The sequence below is a fragment of the Emydura macquarii genome, unplaced genomic scaffold, assembly GCF_026122565.2.
Source record: "Emydura macquarii macquarii isolate MOO-44397 ecotype Brisbane River unplaced genomic scaffold, CSIRO-AGI_Emac_v2 contig_1348, whole genome shotgun sequence".
Classification (NCBI taxonomy): Eukaryota; Metazoa; Chordata; order Testudines; family Chelidae; genus Emydura; species Emydura macquarii.
In genome coordinates, this window is record NW_027131485.1 from 11710620 (window position 1) to 11722269 (window position 11650).

An 11650-nucleotide genomic window follows, 5' to 3' on the forward strand; every position below is an offset into this window, starting at 1 on the left:
TCCTGTCTGTCATCCCTGCCAGGCGCTATCCCATTGTCACCCACCTACACTCCCTGCCAGGCCCCCATCCCTCTGTCACTGCCCACTGGTTCCCTTGTCATGTGCAAACTCCTGCCTTAGACCCTACCCTTTGCTATCTAGGGTAAAGCCTGCCTGGCCACAGCTGACTCTGGATTGGGAAAGTCTATTTGCCCAGGCCTGGAACACTGCTGCCATGGGAACCCCCAAGCCCAGGGCACTGCTGCTAGGGCAACGGTGCCCGTCTCGGAGCTGGCCAGGAAGCCAGCAATGCCGTGGGCAGGGTGCATGTTACTGGGTTATGTGCAGTGCTGAACACCCGACTGACAGTGCCCTGCTCCTGCCCCCAGCCCAGTGCTCAGGGAGGGTCCCTGGGCGCCAGCTATTCACCCGCCACTAACCAACTGTTGGGGCCATTTCCTTGTGCTGGGGCTGGTGTGGGAAGCCTCAGAGCCCGGGTGCTAGGGGTGCATGTGATAGGCTCTGCACCCAGGGGGAGAGTGCCAGGGGTGCTGCGCCCGGAGGGAGCGTGCCAGGAGCTCTGCACCCAGGGGCCTGGCCTGCACCATTCAGAATACCCAGCTGGGCCTGAGAACTGGGGCTGGAAAAACATCCCGTGCAGCCAGCTGCTTGTTCCTGGCTGGCCACCTTATCTGGGGCTGATCAGCCAGTAACAAAGGGACACGAGCACCACGGGCCAGGCGCCACCCGCTCCTCCATGCCCTTATCTGCTCCCCCCTTGCCTCATGACCGCCTTCTCTGCCTGGCGCGCTGCTCGCCTGCTCTCCGCTCTGCCACCATGGGCTGCTCCAAGTCCCAGCTGCTCTTGGCCCTGCTGGTGGCGCTGGCCTGGCTGGCACCTGCCTGGGGGCAAGAAGAGGAAACCCCGGACGAGGAGGGGCTGGTGGAGGAGGAAGAGGAGGAGGAAGCCCGCTCAGATGAGCTCCTGGAGGACGAGGATGTCTTGGTGCTCCATCAGCACAACTTTGCGCGAGCCCTGCGTGAGCACCGGCTGCTGCTGGTGGAGTTCTGTAAGTGGGGGGGGCCTCGGGCCAGGGCCAGGCAGCATTTTGGGATCAGCCCTTTGCACTCCCACCCGGTCCCTGGTCCCTGGGCGCTCTTGCTAAGTGGGACTGGCGGCCCTGGCAGTCAGCACAGCTGTTTGGACCTGGCAGCTGCCAGTGGGACACCGAGCGGCTGCGCTCCAAGCGCCAGGTGCACATTCAGCAGCTGCCCCGTGCTCGGCTGCCCTTCAGAGTGGGTCAGGTGGTGGCTTTCCCACAGGACAGGTGTCATGGTGTGAGCGAGGAGACACTGGCCGGTTAAACATTAACATGCCGGCAAAGTGGTGCCCAAGGCCCAATGACTCCACAGGAGTATTGTGGGGGGGTGGAGAGACGAGTGGCACAAGCAAACCCACAGAGCCAGAGCAGTGATTAGACCCAGGCAAGTAACACCAAGAGCTTGACCCGGGTGCAGATCCTGCTCCCACCATGCTTTCCTCTGGCCCCTGGGCACAGAGCCCAATGCATGCTCCCAAAGGCTATGCCATCCAGGGATGGGCCCAGGATTGGGAGGGGTGGGGCAGCAGAGCACAAGGCCTTGGAGTGCTCGGGAGGATGTCAGCTGGGGGGAGGAACCGGGGTAGGCTGGGGGCCAGGAGCTGCTCTGGGGAGAGCTGGGCAGCACCTTGTTGTCTCATGGCTGGTCTCTAGGCTGCCTGTCCCTGTGGAGGTGGGGGCCTGGTTTGGTCAGTGCATGGGTCTCGCTTGCTCAGCTTGCCCCCATCTTGCAGACGCCCCCTGGTGCGGGCACTGCCAGGCCTTGGCCCCTGAGTTCGCACGCGCTGCTGGCATCCTGAAGAATGACTCCGCGGGCCTGCGGCTGGCCAAGGTAGATGGGACAGAGGAGACGGCCCTGAGCGCCGAGTTCGGCCTCACCGGATACCCAGTGCTGAAACTCTTCAGAGACGGCAATCGCACACACCCCACAGACTTCACAGGTAGCCTGGGGGGGGCCACATGGAGGGCGGGGAAGGGGATGTGCACAGGGGTGTGAATGGGGGGGGGACGGGACGGGAGGAACTGAGGGGGGTTGTGGTGTGGTGGGTATGGGGGGCAGTGAATGGTGTGGGGGCAAAGCTGTCGGGTTTGTGGGGTGGGAGAGGGAGCGCAGGGTGGGAGCTTGGTGGAGCGAGGGTGGTGGGGGGGAATGGGGACAGGGCCCCTGTGGTGGGGTGCAGTGATGTGGGTGGTGCAGGGGAGGGCGTGTGGCAGGGTGCAGTGTGGGGCAGGGTGCAGGAGCCCAGCGTGTAGGGTGGGTGACGCAGGCGGTGCTGTGCGCAGGGCAGCGGGATGCCGAGGGCATCGTGCGGTGGATGCGGCGGAAGGCCGGCCCGAGTGCGGAGCTGCTGCAGGACGAGGCCAGCGCCCAGGAATTCGTTACCTCCCAGGACGTGGTTGTCATCGGGTTCTTCAAGGTGACGGGGGGGGCCAGGCAGACAGGAGCCACCAGGTGTGGTGCCGGGGGGGGGAGGACCTGGGGGGGGGGGGCAGTGGCTGCCCAGGCAGCGTTAGCAGCTAGGTCACAGGGGTCTGAGCAGTGCCAGCCTCGTGCACCCAGCCCAGCGCCAGAATGCCCCGCCACGGTCCCTTGAGCACTGGGAGATCGTGGCTGTGGGTGGCGTGTTGGCGGCAGAGGCCTGTGGGCCGTGGAGGGTAGACGCAGGGTGCTGGTTGGTGCAGCTGTGGAGGAGCTGGTCCAGGTGGCCAGAGGGGTTCCCGTGTTCCCCAGCCCAGCTCAGCGCCACGTGGGATGTTTGCAGGACCTGCAGAGCAAGGCTGCGCAGGGCTTTTATGACGTTGCCAGTGATGCCGTGGACGTGCTCTTTGGCGTCTCCAACAGGACGGAGCTCTTCCAGAAATACGGCGTCACTCCTGACACTGTCTGCCTCTTCAAGAAGGTGAGGGGGAGGGCCGGGGGGGGGGGGGGGGGAGCGGGGCGCCTGGCATGGACCCTACCCCAGCTACAGCCCAGCAGTGACATGCCATGCAGAGACGGGTATGAGCACTGGGCCCAGTGGTGACCATTGGCCCTGGAACTGGGGGGGGAGGGAGGGATTGGGGGAGGTGCTACTGCACCCTGTCTTGAAGTGATTCCCATCATTTACAGTTTGACTCACTGGCTCTCAGCACCCGCCTCCCCTACACAAACTGTGCCAGCGACCCTGCTGGTGACAAGCGGGGGGGGTGCGTTGGGATGGGACAGGCCTAGGGAAATGGGCCGGCGGGGGGGCTAATGCATTTGGCAGGGCATGCCCCAAGCCTTTCCCCAGCATGACACTGGCACCCTGGGCTGCCTGCCAGTGCAGTGGGGCAGCCTGGGGCCCTGACCAGCCTCGCCCGCCTGTGGCGCCATGGTCTCAGTGTGTGGCACTGCCCCGTATGTTGCAGTTTGATGAGAAGCGAGCGGATTTCCCGCTGGATGCAGAGCTGGGCCTGGACAAGGAGGCGCTGTCCCGCTTCATCGTCTTGCACAGCCTGGAGCTGGTGACGGAGTTCACCAGTCAGGTGAGACCACCAGCCCCCGCCACGAGAAGAGTCATGGCGATGCCCCTCTGGGTTGGTGGGGGTTTACAGCTGTGCCCCAGAGGGCTTTGCACAGACACCGCACTGCAGGTCACAGCTGGCATAGGGCCCATGGCTCACTGCACAGCTGGTGTGTGGTGGGTGGAGGGAGGGCCTGGTTAGGGTTGGCACAGGGCACATGGCTCAGCTGAGTGTGTGTGTGTGTGTGGATTACAGCTGGAGGGAAGGGGGGCAACCTGGGTAGGGCTGGCACAGGGCACATGGCTCAGTCAAGTGTATGTGGATTACAGCCAGGGCACAGAGGTGGGGACACAAACACTCATGGACAGGTTCAGGCATAACACACTGGGCCTCACTTACCGCCCTTCCCACCTACCCCACAGCCCAGCAAACCCCTCCGTCTCTCCCTAGAACTCGCCAAAGATCTTCGGGGCTAAAATCCCCAACCATCTGCTGCTGTTTATTAACAAGACCCTGGAGCCCCACCTGGAGATCCTGGGCAGCTTCCGGGCTGCCGCATCCGCCTTCCGGGGTCAGGTAACCGGCCAGTCATGACCCCAGCCTCTGATCCCAGCACCCCCCACTCACCTGGCTCCGGGTGGTCTCACCAGGGTTCGGGACACATGGCTCACACTGTGGGCTGGGTGCGTGGCCAAATCCCTGAAACCTCACCCCCAGCCCCAGCATCACCACAGGCTGGCAGCCCCAGCGCTAGGAGTGGGGGGGTCTCGTTTTCTGGGACTGGCTGACTCGGGTGAGGCCTTGCCCCTTGGGGTGGGGGTGGGGGGGCACCCGCTCCCACCCAGCGCCAGGGTGACTGACTGGCTTGCTCAGGGGGAGGGTGGGTGCCAGGGAAAGGAAAGGTGCAGACTCGCGCAGGCCCAGGGCAGGCGCCGTGGGGCGTGGGGATGGGGCAGGGATATGTCTGTTGGGGCTGTCAGTCCCAGTGCAGGCTCTGTGGGGCAGCGAGGCGGCATGTGGGTGACTCAGTGCCAGGGCTGGGGGGAGGGCACTAGTGGGCTGGCCTGGGTGGTGGCTGCCCCATGCCGCCTGTGCTCCCTCCAGGTTCTCTTTGTGCTGATCGATGTGAGCGGAGAAGGCGCCCAGGTGCTGCAGTACTTCGGCCTCAAGAGCCATGAGGCCCCCACCATGCGCTTCATCAATGTCGAGACCAACAAGAAATACCGCATGGCCACAGATGCCTTTGCCACCCCGGCCGTGGGCGCCTTTGTCCAGGACGTGCTGGACGGCAAAGTCAAGGTGCGGGCGCATTCCCCTTCACACGGGCGGCAGCCCGCAGCCAGGCCCAGGGGCTCACGCCTGGCCCCCCACTCCTGACAGCAGGGAGGGATGTGCTGCCTTTTGTGGTGGGAGTGCGGGGGGGCTGACGACTCCATGTCACTCCCAGACTCAGTGAGGGCAGCCCTGGCCACACATTCCTCCGGTGCCCGCAACCTGCTGCCATCCCACCCATGGCTCCTTTAATGCAGAGCGTTTCCCAGCTGTGCTGTCTGGTGCCCCGAGACGCAGCCACTTCTGGGCGGAGTGGGGCACTGAGCAGGGGAAGGACCAGTGGGGCAGACCCACCCCTACAGAGGGCCCTTGCAGGGATCTCACCCAGCCCCACAGAGCAGACCTTGCTTTCCCGGCCAGCAAACACCAGGGGACTCCGGTGACCTCCTGCAGCAGGACGAGGGCTGAGTTGCTCCTGTGACGATTTGAACCTTGGGCTCTAGGGGGTTTGTTCTTTGACACCCCTCCCCATCCGGTTCAGTGCAGCTGCCAATGGAGCCACTGCAAGGCCGTTAGCTAACCCAGTGGCTTGGGACACCTGCGTATGAAAAGAGCTAGCGCCCAATGCCCGTCTTAGCCCCTGGCTCCGTGGGAGAACTGGGAAATCACCGAGCCGCAAGGCTCATTTATGACATGCCTGCTCTTGGAATGGAGCTGGCCTGGAGCCACCCAGGGCGTGGGCAAATTCTGGGTCAGACGAGTCCCATCCCTGCAGGCTGGATCTGGCTCTCCTGATGTTCTCATGGGGCTTTCTGAGCTGTCATCACACAAGCATCACTAAGTGTCTCAACTCCTCTGGTTTGTGCTGGACTCTTCCACACATGAGCAGAGCGCTGCCGGTGCAGCGCTGCCACCCCGAATCCGCAGGCAGCCTGCCATTGGCTGGGAGGGAGTAAATCCCCCACCCAGGGAATTTCTTGGGTGTTAACTCTGAAGCCTGAGTCTGGCTCCAGTTTGATAGTAACTGTTTGCTGCCAGGGTGGGGAGGGTGGTGGGAATTGGGAGTTGCCGCAGGAAAGGAATTGCAGAGGGAAGGAAGCCAGAGCGCCACAAAAACAAGAAAAGGGGAGAAGACGAGAGATGGGAGGGTGGCGGAGGAATGGCAGACGGTGGCATCCCAAGGGGGCAGCTGGTCCCGCTGAATGAGGCTGACCATGATAACACGGCGCTGTACGAGTACAGCTGCTAATTGGAAAAGTGCAGTTACTACAGGCCCTTGGGTCTTGTGTAGCCCTCTCTGTGTCCCCAGCAGGGCCTCTGCAGGGGGCTGGGAGGGAGGCGAACATGGAGTGCCACCCACATAGCTCAGCCTGGAGCCATTGTGAACTGTGCTCTCCGGCCTCCCTGCAGCTGGGGAAGTGGATGTAGCGACGCCCGGCGAAGCAGAGGTTGCAGAATCCATCTAAAGCACCCTTCTGGCTCACTCGCGCCGATGCTCCCCTTTGCGTGGCAAGTTCGCCCAGAAAGGCCCAGGCTGGAGGGCAGCGTGCAGGAACGCTGAGCTCAGCGCTGGTGCCACAGTGCCAGGTGGGGGGAACCGGGAGTGTGGCCTGTGTGGTGCATGCACGGCCCAGGAGTTTGCAGCCATAGCATCTCTGCACAGCACACTCTGGAAGTTAGTGAGCAAATAGTGCGCACACAGCCAGTGAGGGCTTCTCTCTCTCCACAGCCCCATCTCATGAGTGAGGAGCTCCCCGAGGACTGGGATAAGCAGCCGGTGAAAGTCCTCGTGGGCAAGAACTTTGAGCAAGTGGCTTTTGACGAGACCAAGAATGTTTTTGTGAAGTTCTGTAAGTATCAGCCCCACGAGAGCGAGGGTGGACCTCCCCCACCACCCTGGGCCTGCCTGATGCCCCCTGCAAGGACCTGGCCCAGACACACGCACCAGCCCCACATGCCATCAGGCAAAGCTGTTCCTGCAAGAGCCTGCCTGGGAGTGGGAGCTAGGGGACCTGGGCTCAGCCCAGCTCTTCGGGGGGAGGGGGAGGCATAGGAGACATTTCCTAGAGCGTGTCCAGGGTAGAGCTCACCGTCTCAGGTGATGTTCCCTTCCCTGGGGAGGTGATTCCCCGCTGTGCTGTCTCACAGCCCAGGAGCTGTAGCTGATGCTTCAGCCCAGTTATTCCTGTCACACTGAGCCGTCTCCTCACCCTATGGGCAAGGATTTTGGCAGGTGTTTGCAGCGTGCACCCCACCATCCTGTGGCCCAGCTTTCACTCAGGCTCGCCAGTGCCTTTGTTGGTTGCCTCCAAGTCCTTCCGCCCTTGGGGCGCCACACACCCTAGGGAATCATTTTAAGTGCCTGGGACATTCCCAAGCATCCACAGCATTGCAGTGAATGGTGGGCAAAGGCTCCAGTTGGCCAGGCCTGACTCTGATGTGTGCCCCTGCCCTGCTGACTTTGCCAGCTCCTCCAGACTCCTGGCCTGTGTGCTGGAGCTGCCGTCCCAGGCCCACTCCCTTGCCCCCAGGACGCTCCCTGCAAAGAAGATAAGCAACGCCTCCCTGTCACTGCAGATGCCCCCTGGTGTACACATTGCAAGGAGATGGAGCCTGTCTGGGAGGAGCTGGGCGAAAAGTATAAAGATCATGAGAACATTGTCATCGCCCAGCTGGATGCAACAACCAACGAGATCGAGAATCTCACAATCCGTGGCTACCCCACGCTGCACTATTTCCCTGCTGGGCCAGACAGGAAGGTAGGGCTGGGGTTGCCTGGGTGGGATGGGAAGGGGCTGGGCTTGCTGGATGGGATGGGAAGGGGTTACCTTTGGTGCAGGAGATGGGTCACTCCTGGAGCCAGTCTAGGTCCTCTCATCTGGACATAGCATACAGCACTGGTCCCCCAGCTCACACAGGATATGGCAGAACTCAAGGGGGTCAGAGAAGGGTGATGAGACAGATCAGGGTCTGGAGAAACTCCTTGGAGGAGCAATTGAAATGACTGGGGTTGTTCCCTTGGAGAGAGGATGGATAAGGAGGGAACAGGATAATCGCCTATCAGATACTGAGTGGTCTAGAGATGGTAGAGAGGGAGCATCTGTTCTCAGTCTTGTATCACACAAAGAAAGGGACAATCAGTGACCTCGAAAGAGAACAACTTCAACAGTGACCAAAAGAAATATTCTTACACACACACACACACACACACAATTAGCTTGTGGAACTCACTGCCACAAGATGCTATTGAGGCCAAGAGCTCTGTGGGATTCCAACAGGGACTGGCTGTTTTTCTGGGTAACAGGAACCTCCAGGGTTATAACGAGACAGACTAAAATAACCGAGAGCGTTGGCAGATCTACAATCCCTCCTGCTTCTGAGCTGATGGGGTCAGAAGGAGCCTTTCCCGGGGGTGAGTTAGCCCAGCCTTCCCTGCTGGGGTTCTGGTGCTGGCAACGTCAGAAGCAGGAGATTGGGCTGGCCCAGGCCTAGGGTGGCTGGTGGAAGCCAGAGTGAGCTGCCTCCAGTGAGATCTCAGGAGTTCAGCCTGTGAAGAGGCAAGCCTGCAGCACTAACATCTCTTGTTTCTCCTTTGCCTGTGCCCTGCCCTGCCTGCACCAGATCATTGAGTACAAGAGCGCCAGAGACCTGGAGACCTTCTCCCGGTTCCTGGAGAATGGTGGGACGCTGCCTGCGGAGGACACGCAGCCCGTGGTTAGTAGAGTCCAAGGGCTCCAGCCTGCCACCCCTTGAAGCTGGAAGCCCATAGCCTGCAGTGTCCGCGTGGACCCAGGCTGTTATTTCATCACTTGGCCCAACCTGTGCCACCAACGGGGCCCTCCTGCCGGCCCATCAGCCTGCAGCAGCCAGCTCCACCCAGCCCCAGCGAGATGGGTCCCTTGCACCCCTTCTGCACTGATGGGGAAGGGTTGGGTCCCTCACACCCCTCCCCCACCAGGGAGAGCAGGGTCCCTTGCCCCTCCCCCCCACCGGAGATAGAGAGCAGGGTCCCTTGTGCCCCTCCCCATCCAGAGAGTGAGCCCAGCCCCTCACACTCTTCCCCATGGGGTGGGGTCTGTCCCGCTGCTCTCCATGGGGTCCTGGCCTTGCCCCATATGCATGTCAGGCCTGCTGGGGCAGTAGTTTCCATAGTAACCACCCCGCTGCTCCCCAGGTTCCGGAGAGCCCGGAGGAGCCTGAGGACGCTGAGGGGACACACCCGGCGGACACCCCTGAAAGCAGAGATGAGTTATGAGCCCCGCTGGTGGAGAGCTGCTGCCCTCCCCACCACACAACCCCTGGGACCGCTGAGCGTGCTCAGCTGGGGCATGGACTGACCCCACACTGGGCTGGTCTGGCCTCTCGCTCCCTCTCCCCAGCCCTGGCACCATTTCCCTTTGCAGAGCAGCCCCAGCTCCCTCCCATCCAGCAGCATTGATGGCACCTGTCCCCAGCACTGCAGGCCCTGGGGGCTGGGAGGAAGGGCAGCACCACCAGGAAGCCAGGCCCAGCGTGCCGAGGGTTGCCCACAGCTCCCCCAGGCAGCGGCGCCAGCCCCCAACACCTGTGCCCCAAACACGTGCGATTGGCATAAACGTCATGAGACCAGAAAACCGGCTGTGGTGGTTTTTTTGTCTCAGCCGCCGGGTGGAGCTGCCTGGTCCCAGCTCTGCAGCCAGGCGGGTAGTAGTGGATGGTGTTACTGAAAGCTGAGGTCTGTGGCCTCACCTGACTCCAGGAGCTGGGGCTTGAAGAACATCTCAGAGACCAGGAGCCTCCTGACAAATCTCAAGCATGGGCAACAGCAGGGCGTGGGTGAGTGGGGGATGGGCACGTGGCATAACCAGCATTGACATGGATGGCATGCTGGCACTGTTGGAAATGTGGGTGCTGTTCCGTGGCCCATAGGGACTTCCTCAGTCCTGCAGCAGAGAGAACTCATGGGCCCTGTGTTAAGGGTCAGCCTCCATCAGCTGCAGCAAGATCGGCCTGTGGGCATACTCCCGCCCACGGGCACCATCCTGGGCTCCCAGCAGGTCCCCACAATGCCATCCCTGCCCCCGGCACTCAGGGCATGGTGGCAGTCGAAGCCAAGCCTGAGGGCCAGGGTGGCCTTTCTGCTGCTGCCCCCACGTGCTGCCTGGCTGGGCCCTTGGCCCAAGACAGTAGGCCAGGGCTGTGACCACATATGCCCGCTGTCCCGCCCTGTCAGGACTCCAGGGCCAGTTGGTTTAATGGTGCCCGGCTGTTTCTCTGGCCACACACCCTGCTTCGCCCTTCAAGGCAGTGTCCTTGCAGCCCAGCAAGTCGGGGTCTGGCGGGGGGGCAGGAGGAGAGGGGGACCTGCAGGAGGCAGTGAGAGCTGGGGCAGGCAGCTGATTTCTATGGGGGCTTGGTGTCACGCTAAGGGGGGAAACCCCAAGGTCAGTAGAGCACAGGAAGTCAGAGGGCCAGGCAAAAGTCAAGGCAGAGCTCAGGCTGGAGGGTGTTGGTGCGGAGGAAAGGCCAGGAGCCCCACAGCTAGCTGCACACAGCAGCCCCGGCTCCTGGCGCCAGCCCTGCCCATGGGCTGTAGGAAGAATCCCTGGTCCCAGGTGGGCCGGAAGAGCCTGGGGACAGTACCAGCCCAGTGCCCAGCACCCCCACGGTGAAACCTAGAGAGATGCTGCCAGACCGAGCCCAGGTGGAGGGCTGGGAAACGGGTTGAGCAGAGCACTGAGTGCCCAGCACCCCCATCTAGTGTCCCAGCACCAGCCAGTGGGGCTATATGCTGCTAGCAATGGCAGATCGGCTACATGCCATTGTGGGCAGTCTCATCACACAAACCCCTCCATAAACTTACTAAGCTCAGGCTTGAAGCCAGTTAGGTTTTTTTTTTTTTGCCCCCACTGCTCTAGTTGGGAGGCTGGTCCAGACCTTCACTCCCGATGGTTAGAAACCTTTGGCTAATCTCAAGCCTAAATTTGTTCTGGTGTCCACATTGGTGCTTAACTTAAATAATGCCTCTCCCTCCCTGGTAGTTATCCCTCTGCTACCCATTTATCCTGTCATCCAAATCTATGCAGTCATTCTTCATTTGGATCATCCTTGTAGCCCTTCGCTGCACCTGTTCCAGTTTAAATTCCTCTTTCTTAAACAAGGGAGACCAGAACTGCACACAGTATTCCAGATGCGGTCTCACCAGCGCCTTGTATAATAGTATGAACACTTCTCTGTCTTTACAGATGTTTTTTGACACTCCATTCTCCATACAATTCAATTATATGGTCAGGCATGCTTTCCCTTTACAAGAACTGTGTTGACTTTTCCCCAACAACTTCATCTATGTATCTGATAATTCTGTTTGTACTATAGTTTCAACCACTTTGCTTGGTACTGAAATCAGGCTTACTGGCCTGCAATTGCCAGGATCGCCTCTAGAGCCTTTTTTAAAAATTGGCATCACGTTAGCTATCCTTCAGTAATTTGGTAAGAGGCTGATTTAAACATAGGTTACATATCACAGTAGTTCTGCACTTTCATATCTGAGTTCCTTCAGAACTCTTGGGTGAATACCAGGTGGTCTTGGTGACTTATTACGCTTTAATTTATCAATTTGTTCCAAAAACCTCCTCTCCTGACACTTCAATCTGGGATAGTTCCTCAGATTTAGCACTTGAAAAGAATGACTCAGGTGTGGGAATCCTCACAGCCCCTGCAGTGGAGATTGATGCAAATAATTCATTTAACTTCTCCTGCAGTGGTTGATTGTTTGGCAGGCTTCCTGCTTCTGATCTACTTACAATTTGTTTGCTGTCAGTTTTTGTGCCGTT

At 60.4% G+C, this 11650-nt stretch overlaps 1 protein-coding gene across 1 annotated transcript; it reads left to right on the forward strand.

Annotated features, from left to right (window-relative positions):
- The first annotated feature begins 817 nt into the window (after window positions 1-817).
- PDIA2 (protein disulfide isomerase family A member 2) lies at window positions 818-9124 on the forward strand. Its single transcript, XM_067551506.1, has 11 exons — window positions 818-1049; window positions 1814-2020; window positions 2364-2497; window positions 2843-2980; window positions 3471-3587; window positions 4017-4142; window positions 4671-4865; window positions 6568-6688; window positions 7416-7597; window positions 8460-8552; window positions 9013-9124. Exons 1-11 carry the CDS (start codon window positions 818-820, stop codon window positions 9091-9093), a joined length of 1626 nt encoding a protein of 541 aa, XP_067407607.1. The 3' UTR covers window positions 9094-9124.
- The last annotated feature ends 2526 nt before the right edge of the window (window positions 9125-11650 follow it).

Coding starts and splice junctions, on each gene's coding strand:
- PDIA2 (XM_067551506.1), top strand. CDS start 818: ATGGGCTGCTCCAAGTCCCAGCTGCTCTTGGCCCTGCTGGTGGCGCTG. Junction 2,498..2,842: donor TTGTCATCGGGTTCTTCAAG/GTGACGGGGGGG, acceptor GGATGTTTGCAG/GACCTGCAGAGCAAGGCTGC. Junction 4,866..6,567: donor TGCTGGACGGCAAAGTCAAG/GTGCGGGCGCAT, acceptor CTCTCTCCACAG/CCCCATCTCATGAGTGAGGA.